General features: G+C 45.2%; 1 protein-coding gene across 3 annotated transcripts in view; it reads left to right on the plus strand.

Annotated features, from left to right (window-relative positions):
* Positions 1-9,270, plus strand: part of PTPRA (protein tyrosine phosphatase receptor type A) — a 140,011-nt gene extending 130,741 nt beyond the window's left edge. For all 3 annotated transcript variants that reach the window (XM_081020773.1, XM_081020774.1, XM_081020775.1), the window contains 4 exons: positions 1,480-1,605; positions 3,599-3,750; positions 4,617-4,752; positions 5,686-9,270. In XM_081020773.1, coding sequence (XP_080876899.1) covers positions 1,480-1,605; positions 3,599-3,750; positions 4,617-4,752; positions 5,686-5,760 — 489 coding nt within the window. In that variant the 3' untranslated portion in view covers positions 5,761-9,270. The remainder of the gene's footprint in view (positions 1-1,479; positions 1,606-3,598; positions 3,751-4,616; positions 4,753-5,685) is intronic.
* The last annotated feature ends 11,687 nt before the right edge of the window (positions 9,271-20,957 follow it).

Below are 20,957 nucleotides of genomic sequence, written 5' to 3' on the forward strand. Positions count from 1 at the left end.
TCCACAGACGGGGAGCCACTGCAGAAAAGGCCCTGTTCTTGTGTTGCCACCCTCTGGACCGCACATGTAGGAGGCACACGAAGAAGGGCTTCAAGTGATGAACACAGAGTCTGGGTCCTTGAGATATTGCGGTCCTGAGCCATTTAAGGCTTTATAGTTTATAACCAGGACTTTGAATTGGGCCTGGAAACTAATTGGCAGTGCAGTCGGGCCAGGATCGGTGTGAGATGCTCAAACCGTCTTGCCCCAATGAGCAACCTGGCCACCAAATTCTGCACCTGCTAAAGCTTCCTAACTGTCTTAACACATTGCAGTAAAAATTGCATTATTGCTCAGCGTCAAAGATGCTGAATCCTTTAATGGGCTTCAGTCTCTCCCGCTACGCAACCATTGGGAGAAACTGTAGAGCCCTGTACCCTTCTTGGAGTGTGGCAGAGCACACTCTGCGGGTGTGAAAAGCCTCGTGTTTGGTCCCCATCACCTGCACCTTAAAAGGATCCCAGGCAGTGGGTCTAAGACAGACCTCTGCCTGAGACCTTGGAGAGCCACTTCTCGGGTAGGCAGTGCAGTAGTCCGGCAGGGCATGAGGCAGATTCATCAGTTCGTCGTGTCTTTTCAGCCAGCAAGAGGATAAATGAGGTAAGCACTGCATCTAGCAAGAAGACCTATGCAGGCTTGGTCCCTGTCCCCATACCTTTGTGTTCAGAATTCTCAGCATTGCAATATATGTCCCAGGCTGCCCTTTTTATAAAGGACCATTGCCTTCCTCAGAACTGTCACGTGTTCCCCCTCCTGAGAAGAACTGGGGTGGGGGGGAGGCAGAAAGGAGGCCAGGGAGGAACTCATGCTTGGTCTTCCAGAGGATACGATACGATAATCTTTATTGTCATTGTTCCATACAGAACAACAAAATTGGGGGGGGGGGGAAATCTACAAAAGACATTCAAAACCAACAAGCCTGCTATCCCAGCCTGGTTAGCCCCCTAAAAACTCTGATACCCCATTTTTAAAATACAATACAATCCCATAGAGACTCCTTACACTGCGTTTAAAACCAAAATTGCATTTGGATAGAAACTGTTTCTCAGGCGGCTAGTCCTAGTCTTTATAACCCTGTACCTTCTTCCAGAAGGCAGAAGCTGAAAGAGATCATTTCCGGGGTGCGCACTATCCTGCGCTATCTCTGCAGCTTTCTTATAGCACCTGGAAGCATAGATTTGATCCATGGTGGGAAGAGTGCACCCAGTTATTCTCTCCGCAGTCTTTACAACCCTGGACAGCATTGTTTTTTCCCTTGACCGTGCAGCTCTCAAACCACACGCACAGACCATAAGTTAATACACTCTCCACAGTACAATGGTAAAATGCCATCAGCAGGTCCTTTGAGAGATTGTTTTTCCGAAGGATTCTCATGGATCCTTATGTTATCTGTCTAACTGCTTTCCCCTTTGTTGTCTTGCCTGCTTTCTGACTGCTCAGGAGAAATGTGCCCAGTATTGGCCTTCTGACGGCTCTGTGTCCTATGGAGATATAACCGTGGAGTTGAAGAAAGAGGAGGAGTGTGAGAGTTACACAGTCCGGGACCTGCTAGTATCAAATACCAGGGTAGGTGCTGGGGCAACTTGTGCATGCTGGGAGAAGTGATGGCGGCTCTTGACTTCCCAGGTCCTACGCTTCTCCTTCTTACCAGTGTTAATGGGAAACGGTGAATATTTGTTGCCCACTCCAGAAATGCAAAATAGTCACGGGGAAGCCTTTGTATCGCTCCATCTCCACTTATACGGATTGTAGAGATGAGGTGGAGCGGCTGACAGAGTGGTGCAGAGCTAACAACTTGCTCATAAATACAAGGAAGACAAAGGAGCTTGTGGCGGACTTCAGGAGACAGAAGAGCAACGTCCAGCCACTTGTGATTGATGGGGTCTGTGTGGAGAGGGTAACAACATTCAGATTTTTGGGCATTGAATTACAAGAGGATCTGTCCTGGAGTGTCAACACAAGGGGGCTTGTGAAGAAGGCGCAGCAGAGACTGTACTTTTTGAGAATACTAAGGAAAAACCATCTTCCGCAGAAACTGCTGCTTGCCTTCTATCACTGTGCCATTGAGAGCGTGCTCACTTATGGCTTATGTGTGTGGTACGGAAGCTGTACTACCCAGGACAGGATGGGGTTGTGCAGGGTTGTTAAGGCAGCAGAGAGCATTGTTGGCTGCCCACTCTCCACCTTAGAGCAGATTTATGCCACAAGGTGCCATAGGAAGGCACTGGACATAGTAAAAGATCCATCGCATCCTGGTCACTGTCTCTTCGAGCTCTTGCCGTCGGGACGGAGATACAGGACGATGAAGACAAGAACGAGCCGTCTTAAGAACAGCTTCTTCTCCAGAGCGATCTCAGCCCTGAATGGGAAGCCCGGACTTTGAAAGTCATCTAATCTCCCTTGCTGTATTATACTGTATTGATTAATTAGTATTTTTATGGAGCAGTCAAGTAATTTCGTTGTCCCCGAAGGGGGCAATGACAATAAAGATATTATTATTATTATTATTATTATTATTATTATTATTATTATTAATGCAGAATGCTGCTTTGTCTTATGGGAGCCAAGGTTTCCCTCGTAGTCGTTTGCTACCAACAATCCCCTTTGCTCAGCGGCAAGAATGTTACTTGCCCCAAAATGGAAAGAAGCAGAAGTCCCAGCAAAGGAAGAATGGATTCAAAAACTTATGGAATATGCAGAAATGGAGAAACTTACCAGAAGAATAAGAAATCGAGATAACAAACTTTTTATAAAAGAATGGAAATGGTTTATTGAATGCTACAGATAAATTGTAAACCGATAAGAACATTGGCAGGATTATTGTAACAACCAGCAGTTTCATAGGAGTATCTATTGAAAGTAGATGAATAAATGAGCAAATTAAGTTGATTTGGATATGCAGAAGATATTAAAAATAAAATTTAAGGAACAGCAGAAAGGGGGGGAAGGAAGTCAAGTTTTGAAATGCCCAAATGATTGTAAAATTAGTGAAATGTATAAACTTTAAAAGTATATTTTTTTTAAAAAACAACAACAACAATCCCTTTTGTTAGCACCTAGGACTGAGTTTTTCTAACTGTGTACCGCGACACGTTAGTGTGTCGGCGCATTGTGCGAACGCTTCCTTTGCTGGAAGGGGGTTAGCTTATTCTCTGGTTTGCTAGTAAGACTGAATTACTGTGTTGTGAAATGATTCATGTCCAAAAAGCATGTCACCAACATGAAAAGTTTGGAGAGCTCTGTCCTAGGAGTATGTAGCCTGGTTAAGGGCACGTGCTTTTCTTGCTGTATACCCGATTTTTATACTTGGAGAGATAACTTTTAATTCCTCCTGCAAATGCATCTCAGGATGCTAGCATTCCTCAAAAAATATTATTCACCAGGCAGCAACTCCGTGAAGAATGTGGTTAGCAAAGCGAGTAGAGCAAGCTTGCTATTGCTTGCCTACTTGACAGTTTCCAGAGGTTACAGAGGAACCCCCATCCCCGAGTCTGCCTGGATTCAGATTCAGGCTTTTCTGAGATTTTCTCTTTTCTTTTCTTTTTCTTTTCCTGACCAGGAAAACAAAACCCGGCAGATCAGACAGTTCCACTTCCACGGCTGGCCGGAGGTGGGCATCCCCACTGATGGAAAAGGAATGATCAACATCATTGCAGCTGTGCAGAAGCAGCAGCAACAGTCCGGAAACCACCCCATTACTGTGCACTGCAGGTAATCAAATGGGCTGCGAGATTTCTGGGCAGCAAGACTTGGCAAAACATGCTACCCAAGAGGCGCTTTAGTGGCAAGGAGTACGTTGCATGAAGTTGCTGGCATTGCCACAACGCCTCCTAAGGGTACCAGGGATTGGGTTGAGGTCCTGGTTAGACAGTAACCACTGTTAAGATTGGTGCCAGTATTTCCCTTGGGCCACAGATCAGGAGATGGGGTATACGGCCTCAGTCCTGTATACCTGAAGGAGCGTCTCCACCCCCATCGTCCGGCCCAGACACTGAGGTCCAGCGCCAAGGGCCTACTGGCGGTTCCCTCGCTACAAGAAGTGAGGTTACAGGGAACCAGGCAGAGGGCCTTCTTGGTAGTGGCGCCTACCCTGTGGAACGCCCTCCCAGCAGATGTCAAGGCAATAAACAACTATTTTGCTTTTAAAAGACAACTGAAGGCGGCCCTGCTTAGGGAAGTTTTTAATGTCTGGTGCTGTCTTGTTTTTAATATTCAGTTGGAAGCCACCCAGAGTGGCTGGGGAAACCCAGCCAGATGGGCGGGGTATAAATAATAAATTATTATTATTATTCCATCATATAATTGTAGAGTTGGAGGGTACCCGAGGGTCATCTAGCCCAACCCCACTTCAATGCAGGAATCTCAGCTTTAAGCATCCCTGACAGATGGCCATCCAATCTCTGCTTGAAAACCTCCAAGGAAGGAGAGGCCACCATATTCTAAGGGGGATCTAGTCTCCCGTCAACAGCTCTTACCGTCAGAAAGAGCTGCTTGACAGCAGAGCGGTTCAGGCAACAGGAAGGCCTGTGCTTGTCACTCACAGGTGTGTTGCTGTTTTGTCTTTTGTTTCCCCCCAGTGCTGGAGCCGGCCGAACAGGGACCTTCTGTGCGTTGGGCACTGTTTTGGAGAGAGTCAAGGCTGAAGGAATTCTAGATGTCTTTCAGACAGTGAAGAGTTTGAGGTTACAGAGGCCGCACATGGTCCAAACACTGGTAGGCATGGGCTTCTGTTTGTGGAGTGAGTGGGTGGGTGAGGCTGGGTGGCTGAGTGGGTGGAGCAGCAAGAAATTCCCTCCTGCAAGACTGAGCTGTTCCTCTCATTCCCTCCCACCCATCCGAGCCCCATCTCTTTCCTCTCTCTCTTGTACCTGCGTAAGGAACTGGGATACAAAGACTTTCTAGCCCATAAGATCATAGCCCACATGGGCACCCATAAGCAGGGCCTGAATGCAACAAGCCCTCTTACACACACACACCCCAGGTCTCTGCCACTGAGCTAACAGTGCCTCTTGCTATGGCCAGTGTCAGTTTCTGGTTGTAAAAATGGCTGTTTCTGCTCAAAGCCAAAATTTTAGAGTTGGAGGAACCAAAACACCATCCAGGTCAAACCCTCCAACCGCCAGCCATCCACTGATCGGTCCATGCCAGCGGACATCGAATTGTGATGGTGATGTGCAAGCTCTGTGTGTAGAAGGTCCCAGCTCCAACCCTTGGTGTTTCCAGGTAGGGCTGGAGAGGACACCTGTCAAAAACCTCGCAGAGCTACTGCCAGTCTGTGCAGATTGAGCATCCCTCAAGCTTGGGCCACCAGGTGATGTTAGACTACAGTCTCCGTCTCCCCAGCTAGCTTAGCCAGTGCTCAGGGATGATGCAAGACTACAGTCTCCGTCTCCCCAGTTAGCTTAGCCAGTGTTCAGGGATGATGCAAGTTTCAGTCCAGCAATATCTGTCAAATCAGGATTGAAGAACACTTGTCTAAACAGGGCTGAGCTAGATGGTCTGTTGAAAGTAGCGTTTGTCGTTGGGGTACCTGGTTTTGGTCATCCTGTAATTAATAGGCAGGTTCCCTTGCGACCACAGCATCTCTGAAGAGTGACGATTCATTCCGTGACCAACTCAGCGTTTTCTTTTCTGCCTAATCTCCAGGAACAGTACGAATTCTGCTACAAAGTGGTTCAGGAATATATTGACGCCTTTTCAGACTACGCCAACTTCAAGTGAAGATGAAAATCACCCAACAGAAGAGTTGCCTTCTTTAATACTTTGTAATATTCTGTTTGTTAATATCCCCTGCCCCCCAAAAAATGTGTATATATCTTAACTGTTTTAGAGGGTTGGTACCATAAGATTCCTATTAGCTGGAGATTTTATATGTAGCAAAAGTGTTAGAAAGAGATTGTAGGCACTTTTTTTCCAATGTTTTATTGGGGAATTAAATAGCGTGATATTTGGATTAATATTGTCAAATCTCTCTCCTGGAGAGTTGATGCAGGCTGTTTTCGTTTTGTAAATCTTTTTTTTTCCTTGAGGGAGTAAAGCCTTTTAAAAAACCAAAAGAGATTCTGCATATCGGCCTTTTATTTTAAAAGGAAACAAACAAACCAGTGGCTTATAAAGTGTTCAAGATCAGGGTTTTTTCTCTCCCTAACTTAGAAGACTGGGCCGCCCTGCAGGGTTCTGGGTTTGAGGGCTGCTGTTGAAGCAACAAACCCCTATAGCTGGAGTATCCTGATGTCTGGAATAGCCGTTGGGAAGGGAAAGTTGCTCTTCCGTTAATGCAACGCCGTTAAAAAGCACTATTAAGCTGTGCAGCATCCGACCGTTCATTTCGGTGGGGTTTGCGCGGCCGAGGGTCCTGTTGGGTTGGGCCCAGGTTTCTTCAGCTTTGGAGAAATGGGGGAGGGATAGGAATAGAGGAGCCTCCTTGCAAAACCATCGACTTTATTTGAAGCAAATGCAGCTCCCGTGTCCATTTTTTGGTAATAGCTTGACCAGTCCGGCCTCTTGTTCCCCCATCCCAATTTTTTTGTGGAAGCAGGTCTCTATCAAGGTATGCTTGAGGTATTGTCTCATTTTGTTTTACATTTGGTTTGCCAGGGACCAGCCAACCCCCCTCTGTGGGAAAAGCGTGACCTCCACCCCTTCGCCTTCAAGGGGATGGATAGGATAATCATAAAGAGCGTCCTTGACTTGGGGCAAGATAGCTGGGCATTAGAAATAGAATTAAAGAGATCCCTTGCAGTCTTCACAGGCCTGAACGCCCATTTATTGCTTAGGAGTCCCATCTGGCCATAGCATGTGGAGTGCTTAGCCACTGTGAACATATTTTTTTTTACAGAAAGCAGGATATAAATTTCAACAATAAATAGATAGGAGTGACTTTTGTGGCCTGGATCTGAGATCGTCTTAAGCATTCCACATTTTCCGTACCAACTTAGGCCGACGTGAATGACTATACATTAGGGTGATGGCAGGCCGGTGCATGTTTAACATGCATGGCCCAATTAATGGCTCGTTGCTGTCAAAAGGCCAGGAGTTGTGAGTGCCATCAATCTAAGCAGAGACAGCAAAGCAGTCCAGTGTGGCAGAGAGAGCTTTGGGAGGTGAGTCTGTTCACAAGCCACACGCAGTCCTATCCAGCTCAAAGCAAGGGAGAGGGTTTTAAAAGTTACTATACAGATTTTTTTTTACAAATCACAAATTTATTACAACATGTGAATAACACAGCCCCTCGAGTCCATATAAAAATGTCTGGGGTTATTTGGTGTAATATTCATACATGGCTTAAATAGTAGATGTATCCTATTGTCTATCTGCAAAAATATATATATAAAGTACCAAGCACACTTTCACTTTCTGCCACTAGAATAGACTAGATGGTGGCTGAGTTACCCACATTTTATAGTACATTTGAGATGCAAATTCTCTGCAAAGAGGGAAGTGGGGGTGGGAGGACCGAACTGATGTAAAAGTATGAACCATCTGCCTGAACACTGACCAGAGGTGTTTGTGCCTGGCTCTGTAAGGTGTATGTAGCCCACTTTTGTTGTAAAAGACACGCGATCAGCTCACTCTGCACCTTCTCTGTGTGTGATGCAGTTTTGACACATCCCATTAAACATGCTGGCTTCTTCTGATGCGGCTGGGATTTGCCGAATCGCATCAGAACTTGGTCTCTGGCTATTTTGGAACGTGCTCAGCTTGCAAGAGGTGGTTTTGTTTTTAAGATAAAAAAATTGTTTGGAAGCCAATGGAAGTTTCTCACTGGCGTGGCTTTACAAAGTTTTCTTTTTTTTTTTGCTGCTTCTACCCTTCTCAAGGAATGCGTCTTAAACGTCTCCTGTAAGTGGCCAAGCTGATTGGCAATCAGATTTTGGCCTAAAGCAGATATGATCTCCAAAAGCCATTGAGTTCCTTTTATTCTTTTGAAGCACCATGTATGCTTTAGGACTCTTGGTCCCATTGCTTAGCAGCTCTTACCAGTTAGCTGCCCAAAAGCCATTTTGAGGGAGAGTCCAACGTCGCCAGCCTGATGCCAATCTCATTCCTTTTCTGAAATTTTCCCCAGGTGGCACAAGTAGGAGAACCAACAAGCATCCATAATTGGTCTTGCTCTCCTTTTATTTTCTTTCTTGCAGGACTGAAGAGAGCTTCGTAGGCTCTTGCAAGTATATGTAAGTGATCAGGGTCAGGGGCCCAAGGCATTGCATTCTTAGGCCACCATCTTAAGTTGGCAGTCAGTGCAGCTGTGCCCACCCTGTTTGGTGCCCTTGTAAACGAGGAATGCAGAAATCTGTGGCTCTCCAGATGTTGCAAGGCTGCAGTTTCCACCCTGCTCCCTGACTCTGGCTTGGAGATTGGTCTGGTGGAAGTTGGAAGTTCCAACACCTCTTGTGGGCAACCAGCATACGGGGAGCCACAGGTTCCCTATTCCTGTTAGCTTCCACATGGCATTCTTCTAACAGAACGTTTATCACAGAGGTGGCATGCTTTTCAAAGGAACGTGCGTAAGTGGCACACAAAGCTAAGTAGGTTGTTGGAAGAACAGCTACATGCATTAAGAGATGGTGGGGGGACGACCTGCGATTGGCATTCATGAGGCCCCTGAAACAACCCTGGCATTTCCTACTAAAAGGATTGCCAGCTGTTAGAGACATGGGACCTTGGAGCGTAGCTGCCAGCCAGAGTAAGCGGTCTGACTTTGTATATGGCAATATATACCGCCTGTTTAACCCCAAGCAGCAAGGGGGGGGGCGTGTTAAAAAAAGAGGTCTTGGTCCGGTGTGCCCCTCATAATCCAGGTGCGATGGTGCAGCTCGCATCGCCAACTTGTGCCCTCAAGTCCTCTGGGGCAAAGTCTTGCCAGGGCACTTTCTGCCCAGAACAAACACCTGCCTAGGATGCAACCGTACAGCTGCTCAGAGCGTGGTGTCTGTATGCTGCTTAAAACAGTATCCGCTGCCATTGTGGTTTTTTTTTTTGCTGCGAGTGCACGCAGTTGGTGTCTTAGCTTTAGGGGCAAAGCCCTTATGTGCCAAAAATGACACGCTGCCCCCCCACCCCGCAGATCTGCCACATGAATATATCAGGGCTGCTGAGGCAGGCCGGAGCAAAAGTTGCCGTTTCCCTTCTGTTTGTTTTCAGTAGCTGTAACTCCATGCTGCCTTCATTCTGAATGTCTTAATATCTTGTATTTATTTTTTGTTGACTAAGTAAATGCTTTTTTTTTAAGTGGCCTGCGTATTTCTTTTACAGCAACGTTAACGTGGATCACATTGTCCAGGGTGTGGGTGGGTGTGTTCTGGCGGGACGATAAGCCAAATGGCCTGGGGTTTGAACCCTCATTCATTAGGATATATTGACTGGTTTGCTCTGCCATCACCTCGTTTTCAAGTGTGCTGGCTAACAAGCCCAAAAATACCCCTGTGTGCTCTTAGACACTGGCTGGCCTTCTGTTGTATGGGCCTTATGAGGGTTTAATCCAGTGGCTCTCAAACTTTTTTCTCTGGGACACACTTTCAAAATAAAGATTTGCTCATGCACACCATTGCTTTTTAATCCTAAGAAATACATTGGAAAACAAAAAGAAACAACTAGCAGTGCTTGTTTTATAACATAGAACACAACTGCTTTATAATATGATCATTGGATATCCAGAAAGTATGAAGCAAACCATTCCCAAAATATAATTATAAATGAGCCTCTTACATATGTACCTTAAGCACTTATACAAACTCAGTGAGAGGTGTGAGCTTGCTTGTGCCAGGTAATCTCATTTATATCCTGTCTAATTTGAGACAGACAAACTCTCACATCCACATCAACACAAAGAAACCTTTCTCTTTTCTGGTCTTTCATATTCCTCCGAGTTGAAAATCCCTGTTCACAACAGTGTTGTCCTCAGTATCGCTCTTGCTCTCATTTTGAAAAGATACCTATTCATATTCTGCAAATAAAAACATATTTCGATACTATACTACACTGAAATGTTTCTTTGATCGTCCTTGAATCGCCACACCTTGCTGTTCTCTCCTGCCACACCCTTTGAGAACCACTGGCCTGAGCTGAAGCCGACTTCTCCCCAAACCACTTTCAGCTTTCAAACAATCTGTTCCCCAAATGGATTTATAGAACATTGACTTGAACTTAGAGCTCCCTAGAGATCTCTCACCTGGAAAGAGTTTAGTGGCATTTGTCTTGGCAAAGAAGTACAGAGACTTTTGCCACCTATCATGTGCAGCTGAATAATAATAATAATAATAATAATAATAATAATAATAATAATAAAATTTATTTATACCCAGCCCTCCCCGGCCAGAGCTGGGCTCAGGGCGGCTAACACCAGTAAAATCACAGTAAAAACATAATAGGGGAAAAAACCAATTTAAAATACAGGTTAAAATGCAATTTAAAATGCAGCCTCATTTTAAAAGCAGCCCATAGATCAAAACCATAAGGGGAGGGAAACATAAGGGTCAGACTGAGAATGGTCATCTGTATTGACCACCCCAGTGGGAGCCTGGTTTATACTGGTTATACTAGTGTCAATAATGACAACAATGTCTGGGTTTCATTATAGGTTAGCTCTATGCTAGGGCTGCCATATTTTGAAGAGCAAAAAAAGAGGACACATTTGCCTACTACTACTTTTGACTACGGGTGGCTATAATGATGCTCATTTTAAATACCCCTGCTATATGTAAGCTATAGAAGCTGTGATATATATACAGGATGATGATACAAAACGGGAACCTCAAAATCCAATAAGCGGGCAAGAAAGATCCTTGGCTGATTCACGTCCCCTCCCCAATGCACACAGAAGCAAGCCTTCTATTAAGTAGTGGTTCATAACACCTTCCTTTTTCTCTCTTCCCCCCAATCACATTGATAAAGGAGAAGCAGGAGGCAGCCCAGCAGGAAAGGAGAAACAAACAAATCCCGGATATTTTTTGCAAATTTTAAAAATTCGCCCGGACAGAAATGATACCCCTGAAAAAGAGGAGATATGGCAACCCTAAATCACTGGTTAAGCCAGACTACCTTGGGTGCAAACCTTGATAGTAGTGTGATACGGCTTTTGGAGGGGAAGAAAGAGAGTTAAGGATCCCAGGCATCAACATGCACCCCAGATTTGCAAGTCCTTTTCACCACTACTAGGCTATCCATGCCCACTGGAATTTGGGTCCTGATTACAAAGTCATTTCGGAGCAGAGTGTATTGAACAAGCACCACGTAAAAACCCAGATTGGAAGCTGGGTTCTCCTAGGGCTGCCCAGTAACGTCCGTGATTTCAAAGGTGTAAAAACGTCTGTTTTCTTGGTGTTATTGTAATTGTACAAATATATTTTCGAGGTGTCCTGGTTTTTACTTTTTGCGGTCTCCAAAGCATTTCCCGGAAGAGCCAGTGGGAGCTGCTGCTTCAAGGTAAGGAACAGCCGATGGCACAAAGCCCCAAGGCTCAGCCTTTTCTAAGGCTCCATTGAAGCCTTGCTTTCACATAACTGCAGTTGATTCCCAACATGGTGAAGCCAGGACCGTGTCGTTTCCAGTAGAATCTTCCTGTGGATTATTTTTCCACAGTCGAATGAGTGTACACTACTAATCTTGCCACTGATCATTTGCCAAGCCCAAAGGTGTGTCAGAAGAGTGTGTGGCTGTTAAGGACTTTCTGGCTGCTAAACAGAAGGTTGGTGGTTCAAGCCTGAAGGGGGTTGGACTAGATGACCCTTGGGGTCCCTTACAACTTGGCAATTCTACAATTTCCTGTGTTTGAAGCAGCTCTAGGTTTATCAAAGCTTTCCTTCCCAAAGTTTACTAGAAGATGCTGAAGCTCCAATACTTTGGCCACCTCATGAGAAGAGAAGACTCCCTGGAAAAGACCCTGATGTTGGGAAAGATGGAGGGCACAAGGAGAAGGGGACGACAGAGGACGAGATGGTTGGACAGTGTTCTCGAAGCTACAAACATGAGTCTGACCAAACTGCGGGAGGCAGTGGAAGACAGGAGTGCCTGGCGTGTTCTGGTCCATGGGGTCACAAAGAGTCGGACACGACTAAACAACTAAACAACAACAGCAAATGGCAGAAATAAGTTGAATTCATCCCATTGCAGCTAGTTTCAGGGCAGCGGGAAAACTGGTTTTCTTGGCTGCAATTTTTGTGTACTCTCATCAAAGTTTTCACATAGCACCTTGCACTAGGCCTCTGGGAGAAGCTCTACATCTGTTTCCTCACCTTCTTCCTCAATGTGCTACATTCTTTGTCAAACCATTAATGGCCTCATGGGCTCCATTTCATTTGAACTAACTCCAACTATTAAAAGGGGTCTCAATTTAAAACATGCACCCTGATATGCTTGTAACACTGAATTAATACTGGAGTCACAGGGTTAGAATTATATCGCCAAGGCATCAAGCGGCAGCTGAGTTCTATAAACATGTTCTTGTTGCCTTTTTAACCTTTGCTCAAGGTGGTTGGCTGGTTTGAAACCCTGGGTTGAAATTCCTGCATTGCAGGGGGCTGGACTAGATGTCCCTTAGGGTCCTGTCCAACGATTCTGCGATTTTTATGAAACCCCTTTCCGCCAAGTGACAGGGCAAGTTCTCATTCAGGCTTACGAGTCGCTGAATCACGTTGCAGTCACGAAAAGAGGCCACTGCAGAAATGAACTTGGGTAGCAACGGCCGCTGAATAGGGGCGCATTGTTGCGGACACCTGCTGCTATCAGTTTCCAGGAGAGCTGCCAAATGCGCATGGAAAATGCGTGTGCCTTTTGCACCGATGGATATCCTCCACTAACTGGTTCCATTGCTGCGATTGTCTCATCCAGACTCAACTGCGCGTCAGGTCTTTTGCAAACTTGAAGTTATACTGGTGGAAGGTTTGCTAGGTGTGGTCTTCCCCTGTGGTCCGTTTATTGGGGCTGCAGCTGGGACTGCTGGATAAGAAGAGCTTGCTGGATCAAGCCAGTGGCTCATCTAGTCCAGCATGCTGTTCTCACAGTGGCCAACCTGTGGGAAACCCACAGGTTGCTGTGGAGGTAGAGCATGGCCACCATGACTAGTAGCCATTGATAGCTTTCTCCTCCATGAATTTTTGTAATCCTCTTTTAAGTCCATCTAACTTTTAAGGCCAACACTGCTTCCTGGGGGGAGAGAGTTCCATAGATTAACTTTAGAGTCCTCCTGCCATGAGGGGGGTAGCTGACAGGATGGAGGGGCAGGATAAGCTTTCCCCGTGTATTCTTTTAAATTATTAGGAACTTGGAAAAGAACATTCTAACCACAGTGTGGTGAGGAGCGTACACAGAATTTTAAACAGACGGCGGATTGGCAGCCTGGAAGTCACCGTCTCAATTTGGCAGAATTTTTAGAACGACAGACCCTCTCCCTGAATAAGCAACATTAAGGGTTCTCAGAGTTCGTAGAGCAATCCGCTCTGCCATCTGCAAGAGGAGGACCTGAGGGCATCTAGGGCTCTGCCTTCCACGAGAGAGATCCGTGTGACATTTCATCGCCCGGCTCCCCGCTGCCTCTCTGCAAAGCTACATTTCCAATGCTTCCACCGGACTGCAAGCCAACGATGATCGAAAGGTCACCGCCATCCCAATTAACACTGCATTATGGAATTAACTGGTCATGGTCATACCTTGGGGAGCTTCTGGCAAGCTGCATCCTTCAGCCCACGGATTAAGCATTGGATCCCACAACCTCATCTGCCCTGACATCAGAGCATGGACCATACTTGGAAAGATGCTCATATTTCTCTCTCACTCCCAAGCAAGCCTTCGCTTGGCTGAACCCATGTAATCTCTTTTTCCTTTCTCCTGCTTTTCTGCAGTGGCCTCTGGGATTTTCTTGGGCTGCAACTCATACGATCCCTGACCATTGGCTCTGCTGGCTGGGGCCAATGGGTTCCAGCCATGTCAGAAAGGTCACACGTCCCTAGCCCTGCTTTTATTTTTTTTAAAAAAGTTTTTATTTATACTTTCCAAGTTTATACAGGTGAAACTCGGAAAATTAGAATATTGTGGAAAAGTTCATTTATTTCAGTAATTCAACTTAAAAGATGAAACTAATATATGAGATAGATTCATGACATGCAAAGCGAGATATGTCAAGCCTTTATTTGTTATAATTGTGATGTTTATGGCATACAGCTGATGAAAACCCCAAATTAACAATCTCAGAAAATTAGAATATTAAATGAAATCAGCAAAACAAGGACTGCAAATAGAGCGATATTGGACCTCTGAGAAGTAGAAGCATGCATATGTACTCAGTACTTGGTTTGGGCCCCTTTTGCATCAGTTACTGCCTCAATGCGGCGTGGCATGGATGCTATCAGCCTGTGGCACTGCTGAGGTGTTATGGAAGACCAGGAAGCTTCAATAGCAGCCTTCAGCTCTTCTGCATTGCTCGGTCTCATGTCTCTCATCTTTCTCTTGGCAATGCCCCATAGATTCTCTATGGGGTTCAGGTCAGGTGAGTTTGCTGGCCAATCAAGCACAGTAATCCCATGGGCATTGAACCAGGTTTTGGTACTTTTGGCAGTGTGGGCAGGTGACAAAGTCCTGCTGGAAAATGAAATCAGCATCCCCATAAAGCTCGTCTGTGGAAGGAAGCATGAAGTGCTCCAAAATCTCCTGGTAAGATGGCTGCGTTGACCCTGGACTTAATGAAGCACAGTGGACCAACACCAGCTGATGGCATGGCTCCCCAAATCTCTTTTCTGATGAGAGCAGCTTTTGCATCTCATTTGGAAACCAAGGACCCAGAGTCTGGAGGAAGAATGGGGAGGCACACAATGTCAGATGCTTGAAGTCCAGTGTGAAGTTTCCACAGTCTGTGTTGATTTGGGGAGCCACAGAGCCTGGGGCTTGCTGATCAGAAGGTCGGCGGTTTGAATCCCCTTGACAGGGTGAGCTCCCATTGCTCGGTCCCTGCTCCTGCCAACCTAGCAGTTCCAAAGCACGTCAAGGGGCAAGTAGATAAATAGGTACCGCTCCGGCGGGAAGGTAAACAGCGTTTCCGTGCGCTGCTCTGGTTCACCAGAAGTGGCTTAGTCATGCTGGCCACGTGACCCGGAAGCTGTACGCCAGCTCCCTCAGCCAATAAAGTGAGATAAGCACCGCAACCCCAGAGTTGTCCGCGACTGGACCTAATGGTCAGGGGTCCCTTTACCTTTTAAGGACTCTATATGGGCTCTTGGATACCCCATAAGAGAAAGGGAGCAGTTTCTTCTTATAACAGGTTCAAACCCCACATTGGGCAAACAATTCCTGCATTGCAAGGGGGTTGGACTAGATGACTCTCATGGTCCCTTCCAGCTCTAAATTTCTATGATTCTATGGTCTAGACACTGTTTTTATAGGTGCTCATGTCTTTATTGTTAATCACTCCAGAGTGCTTCAAGGGAAGTGAATCAAAATGAAATCAGGGGTTGTTGATAACTTCAAGCGGGGAGGAAGCAATTCAACTAACGTTAAACATTTTGTGGTCCCATATTAATAATTTTAAACCAGAGCGTGCGTAAGTCTGCTGCTGAAAAATGGCAAAACAGAGAGGCCTCGCTTGGTGAGATCACCCCCAGTGTCTGACCTGTTTTCTTTTTTCGCTCGTTATGTTATTGGCTTATCAAATGGTGGTATGAAAATGTAAATATTGTTGGGATGCAGGAGCAAACGCCATGTGTGATTTGGGCGCCCTGGGTTGCACGGCGTAAATCTCAACAACAGGTTTAACAAAACAAAACAGCCCATCCGTTTGCTCAGCCCAATTATGTCTAGCAGAGACTTTGACCTGCGAGATGATAACTTTGCAAGTTGAATCAGGAGCTGAATATGAAAGCGTCAAATGTTTGTCTGGCTCCTGTTTGCTTAGAACTTGTCGAGTGCCTGACTTATGAGATTGTCACGACGACACGGGAGGAAATGAGGTGCTTCGCTGCAGTGGACCTCTAATTCAATTTATTTTTAGCAGTCAGCTACCTGTGTTTGTTCTTTGGTATACATTACCCTTATTCTCTCAACAACAGCATCCAATTAAAGTCTTGTGTTTAGAAGACCCAAGGGTGCAAAGGCAAGAGGAGATAAAATTAGTTGTGGCCTTAGTTAAACTTTTTTGATTTGCAAGTTTTCTATTTTGGAAAGGATTTGCGAGTTTTCTCACCGGTGGAGGGAAATATTCTTACTCCACTTTGATCTTCCCGGATTTAATTGAAATACCCAGGAAATGCTCCTAGCGCCAACTTGTCACTGCCATCTCGAAGCAGAGCAGATTTGCACTGATTGCGCACTCTAAAGCGCCATCCATCACTTGTGCCTCTGGCACACCTTTCATCCTGGGATATCAATGCACCTTCCAGCTTGGGATATTAATGCGACCGCTTTGCATTTATGATGAGCTCCATGTCCAATTATCTCCATGCTTCTTAATAAACAACAGTTAAACAGCCCTGGTGTTTCAGCAGTGCAGACGTACAGAGATAGCAAAGTTTTAAATCTACTTGCCCAGAGCCTGGTTAGTTCAGCCTTTGCTAACCTGGTGCCATGCAATTGCTCTAGGCTGGGTAAGTACAAATTGTGGGTGTGTAATATATATCTAGGGACGCAGGTGGCGCTGTGGGTTAAACCACAGAGCCTAGGACTTGCCGATCAGAAGGTCAGTGGTTCAAATCCCCGCAATGGGGTGAGCTCCCGTTGCTCGGTCTCTGCTCCTGCCAACCTAGCAGTTCAAAAGCACGTCAAAGTGCAAGTAGATAAATAGGTACTGCTCCGGCGGGAAGGTAAACGGCGTTTCCGTGTGCTGCTCTGGTTCGCCAGAAGCGGCTTAGTCATGCTAGCCACATGACCCGGAAGCTGCACGCCGGCTCCCTCGGCCAATAAAGCGAGATGAGCGCCGCAACCCCAGAGTCGTCCGCGACTGGACCTAATGGTCAGGGGTCCCTTTACCTTTACCTTTAATTTGTATCTGGTAAGCATGCAACACGTAAAACATCCCTGAGCCCACATACCCTCCAAGTGTCCCAATTTTCCAGGGACAGTCTTGGAATTACAGGAGCCACCCCGGTTTTTTATTTCATCCCACAATGTCCCAGGTTTCCTTTTTCCTCTCCTCCATGTCTTGGAGAACTATGAAAAGTGGAGTGTGTGTAGGAGCAAAAATGGAGACCTGTTTATCCTGAAAATAAAATACCTGCATCAAATGAAGGAAATGTTGTTGAAGCCCTTCCTAGGGTTGCCAAAAAGTGAAAATTGTTGAGTTTTGTTTTGTTTTTGTGCAAAACCTACACTTCTGACATGCCTATGTCCGGGAAATCCCAGACGTATGGGAGCCCTAACCAAACCACTTTAAATTCTTTGATTGCTTCCACAGCCAGCCATTCCTTAGGAAACATGGAAAGTGTTGATTCCTTTATTGTCAGTGGAGCCTGACTGCCTACTCAGAAGTAAGTCCCACTCAGTGCCAGATTTACGTATAAGCTAAACAAGCTATAGCTTAGGGCCCCACTCTCTTGGGGCACCCCCAAAAAATTCAGTTCACCAATTACTTTGATAAAATACATATTTTGTTATGTGCAAATGGCTTTAGGTACCTATTAGGTCCATAAATTACCATATAGCATATATTCAACACATAAAACAGTGACAATTTGTTGTTGACAAAGGACAGCTGGACATATAAAGGGCCCCATTACCTTCAGTAGCTTAGGGCCTCATTAAACCTAAATCCGGCCCTGGTCCCACTGTAGTCAATGGAGCTTACTCCCAGGTAACTAGTTTAAGATTTGTTGTTGTTGTTTAGTCGTTTAGTCGTGTCCGCCTCTTCGTGACCCCATGGACCAGAGCATGCCAGGCACTCCTGTCTTCTACTGCCTCCCACAGTTTGGTCAAACTCATGCTGGTAGCTTCGAGAACACTGTCCAACCATCTCGTCCTCTGTTATCCCCTTTTCCTTGTGCCCTCCATCTTTCCCAACATCAGGGTCTTTTCCAGGGAGTCTTCTCTTCTCATGAGGTGGCCAAAGTATTGGAGCCTCAGCTTCACGATCTGTCCTTCCAGTGAGCACTCAGGGCAGATTTCCTTCAGAATGGATACGTTTGATCTTCTTGCAGTCCATGGGACTCTCAAGAGTCTCCTCCAGCACCATAATTCAAAAGCATCAATTCTTCGGCGATCAGCCTTCTTTATGGCCCAGCTCTCACTTCCATACATCACTACTGGGAAAAGTTTAAGATAGGGCAGATTTAAACTGCAATCCTAAACTTCCTATGAGCATCCAAGTTTAAACTGCCTTCTTGCCCAAGTGGCAGATGTTTCTTTCCATCTAGTGATAACTGGCAAGATGTTTTCCTGCCTGCCATTTCCAAATGCAGAGGAAATCGGTCTCCCACATCTGGATCAGAAGCTGTTGAGCGACTGGAAGTAACTTAAGGATTTGATGTGCTGGTCAGATGTCAGAGAGCGGGCTGGAATTTCTGCATCTCTGTGTCAACTAGGTTGTGTTTAAGTCCTTGAGCAGGTGATATTACATACCAATTAATTTGCATCAGGTTAAGAGTATTTCATTGTTTAATTACTTGAGGGACTGTTAGAGGCAGGGGGACTTTGACCCAGATGTGGTGGTGTTGCCTAGTAGTGGGGAAATAACAGAACAGAATCTTCTGGAGTATCTCTGGACTGGAGGCTGGTGGTTGTTTTTTCCAGGTGCTAATCATGGGGTTGGAAAAGAGGATTAATCAGGCCATGAGTGTGTACGATTTTAATTTAGGAATGGCCCTGATATCACAAGGAAGGAAAGTTTTTGCTGCTCCAAACTTCAGGCATCAAAGGCACTCCTACTCCAACAAGCCAAGTTGTCTCAGAAATAGAGATGGAGGAATCTGTCCGTTTGGGTTTCTCTGAGTTTCACATTTTCCCCAAACTTAAGCTCAGTTTTCTTCGCAGCTCCACATCAGTTTGTGATTTTAAAAAGTCCTCGTGGAAATTCATCAGAATAGTGCAAAGATACACATTTTTATAAGCAATTTTGCCTAATATACGCTTTTTTTTCTTACAAAGCATATTTTCCCTACTATAATACATTTTTTGTATGCTTTTTGGGTTTGTTTGTTTTTTTGCTACTTGGCGCATCTTTCTGTCATCCCACACTTCCCAGTGCATTTTCCTGTTACTTTCCTTATTGCAAAAAGCCCTAGGGGACACTAGACTTCTATGGGTGCAGCCTAGAATAGCAGTAGCTTTTTTTGCTGCTGCATCACCCTGTTGACTCATGTTCAGTTTGTGGTCCACCAAGACCCCTAGATCCCTTTCACACAAACTACTGGCAAGCCAGGCGTCCCCTATGTTACATTTGTGCATCGGATTATGCCTGCCTTACATTTGAAATTCATTTGGTTAGTTTGGGCCCCGTTCCCCAATCTGTTCAGGTCATTTTGAATCTCGATTAACCAGTTTTAAATTAAATGTTGTAGCCCAATGTATTGGTTTAGGGTCATGTATATGCTGCACATGTGTATTCAGAGAAGCTTAGAATCATAGAATTGTAGAGTTGGAGGGGACCACGAGGGTCATCTAGTCCAACCCCCCGGGAATGCAGGACCCCGATGTGGGTCTCGAACGCACAACCCTGAGTTTAAGAGTCTCATGCTCTACCAACTGAGCTGTCCCAGGCCCACAGCCACAGTCCTGATGCGTTCACATATAGAGGCTGCTATTTACCCCCTCCATCCTGTTGAAAACAGTAAAGAGATATTCACCTAACAAATTTGGACAGGTTCTGAAGAGCTGCTAAGAGGAATATTTAAAGTAAGAATCTAGAGGCTCCTGGAATGAGATTATGTGCTGTTGAAAAGAGTCTGAAGTCTCCGTGGCCTTTTATGTCCGAGGAATAAATGAATTTACAAACATTATGTTTACCTGGAAGTGTGCAAAATTAATTTAACCCTGCTTATTTGACAGATCACTTTCTCTTTGAGCAAACAGCTCCCAGCCTGCATGTTGACTGCTTAATGGCTCCCAGTGTTTCATATTGTTGGGATTGTGCAAAAGAATATTACCTTCTGTACAAGGGCTTCTTCTGAAGAGTAATAGACATAACTGGGATGGGGTGAGTGGCAAGGAGGTGTTTATGAAGCTTGTTTGGGCTTCCCCCAGGCCACAGCAGCTGTGATAGGACACCCAAGTACATAATAATAATAATAATAATAATAATAATAATAATAATAACAATAGCAGCAACAACAACAACAACAACAATTTTATTATTTATACCCTGCCCACATGTCTGCCTTGTTGGCATGCAAAGGCATGGTGAAGAAGCAGAGCCAGCAGAAAACATTTTGCTGCCTGAGGCAGAACAGCAAACAGCGTGAGCCTCCCAAGTCAAAGGGCATCGTTATTTTAACACCTGAGGCAAAAAGAAATCCAGAAATGTCTCTCCCCGGCTGTAAAAATACAGTAAGAATTCCATGCAGTAATATGAAATGAAGAGTCTTGCAGCACCGATAGGCTAATGAATTTATTGTGGGATATGAAAGAAACACTCAGCTGTACAGCTGTAAATATAACGTTTTAAGTGCATTATACAAATGGGACAGTAGATGGAGATGGTGAGCTAATGGCAAATTCAATATATTTTTCCAAACCCCTTTTTGTATTTAAAATAAGCATTTTCACAGGGTTTTGTTTTTTGTTTTGTTTTTAAAATGTGTCTACATTCCACCATGATTTGTTTTTAAAGTTTTTAAAAATGAAATGCAGAAAAGGATAAACATAATAATAATAATAATAATATTTTTTATTGTAACTATACCACCTGTGTGTAGTGAAATTAAACGACCCCCCCCCCATACACTCAGTCTTGTTCGCGCTCTGTGTGCTTGTCGGAAGCCAATTGCACCACTGTTTTTTTCCATTCA

This window comes from Podarcis pityusensis (assembly GCF_964106645.2).
Source record: "Podarcis pityusensis genome assembly, chromosome: 9".
Classification (NCBI taxonomy): Eukaryota; Metazoa; Chordata; class Lepidosauria; order Squamata; family Lacertidae; genus Podarcis; species Podarcis pityusensis.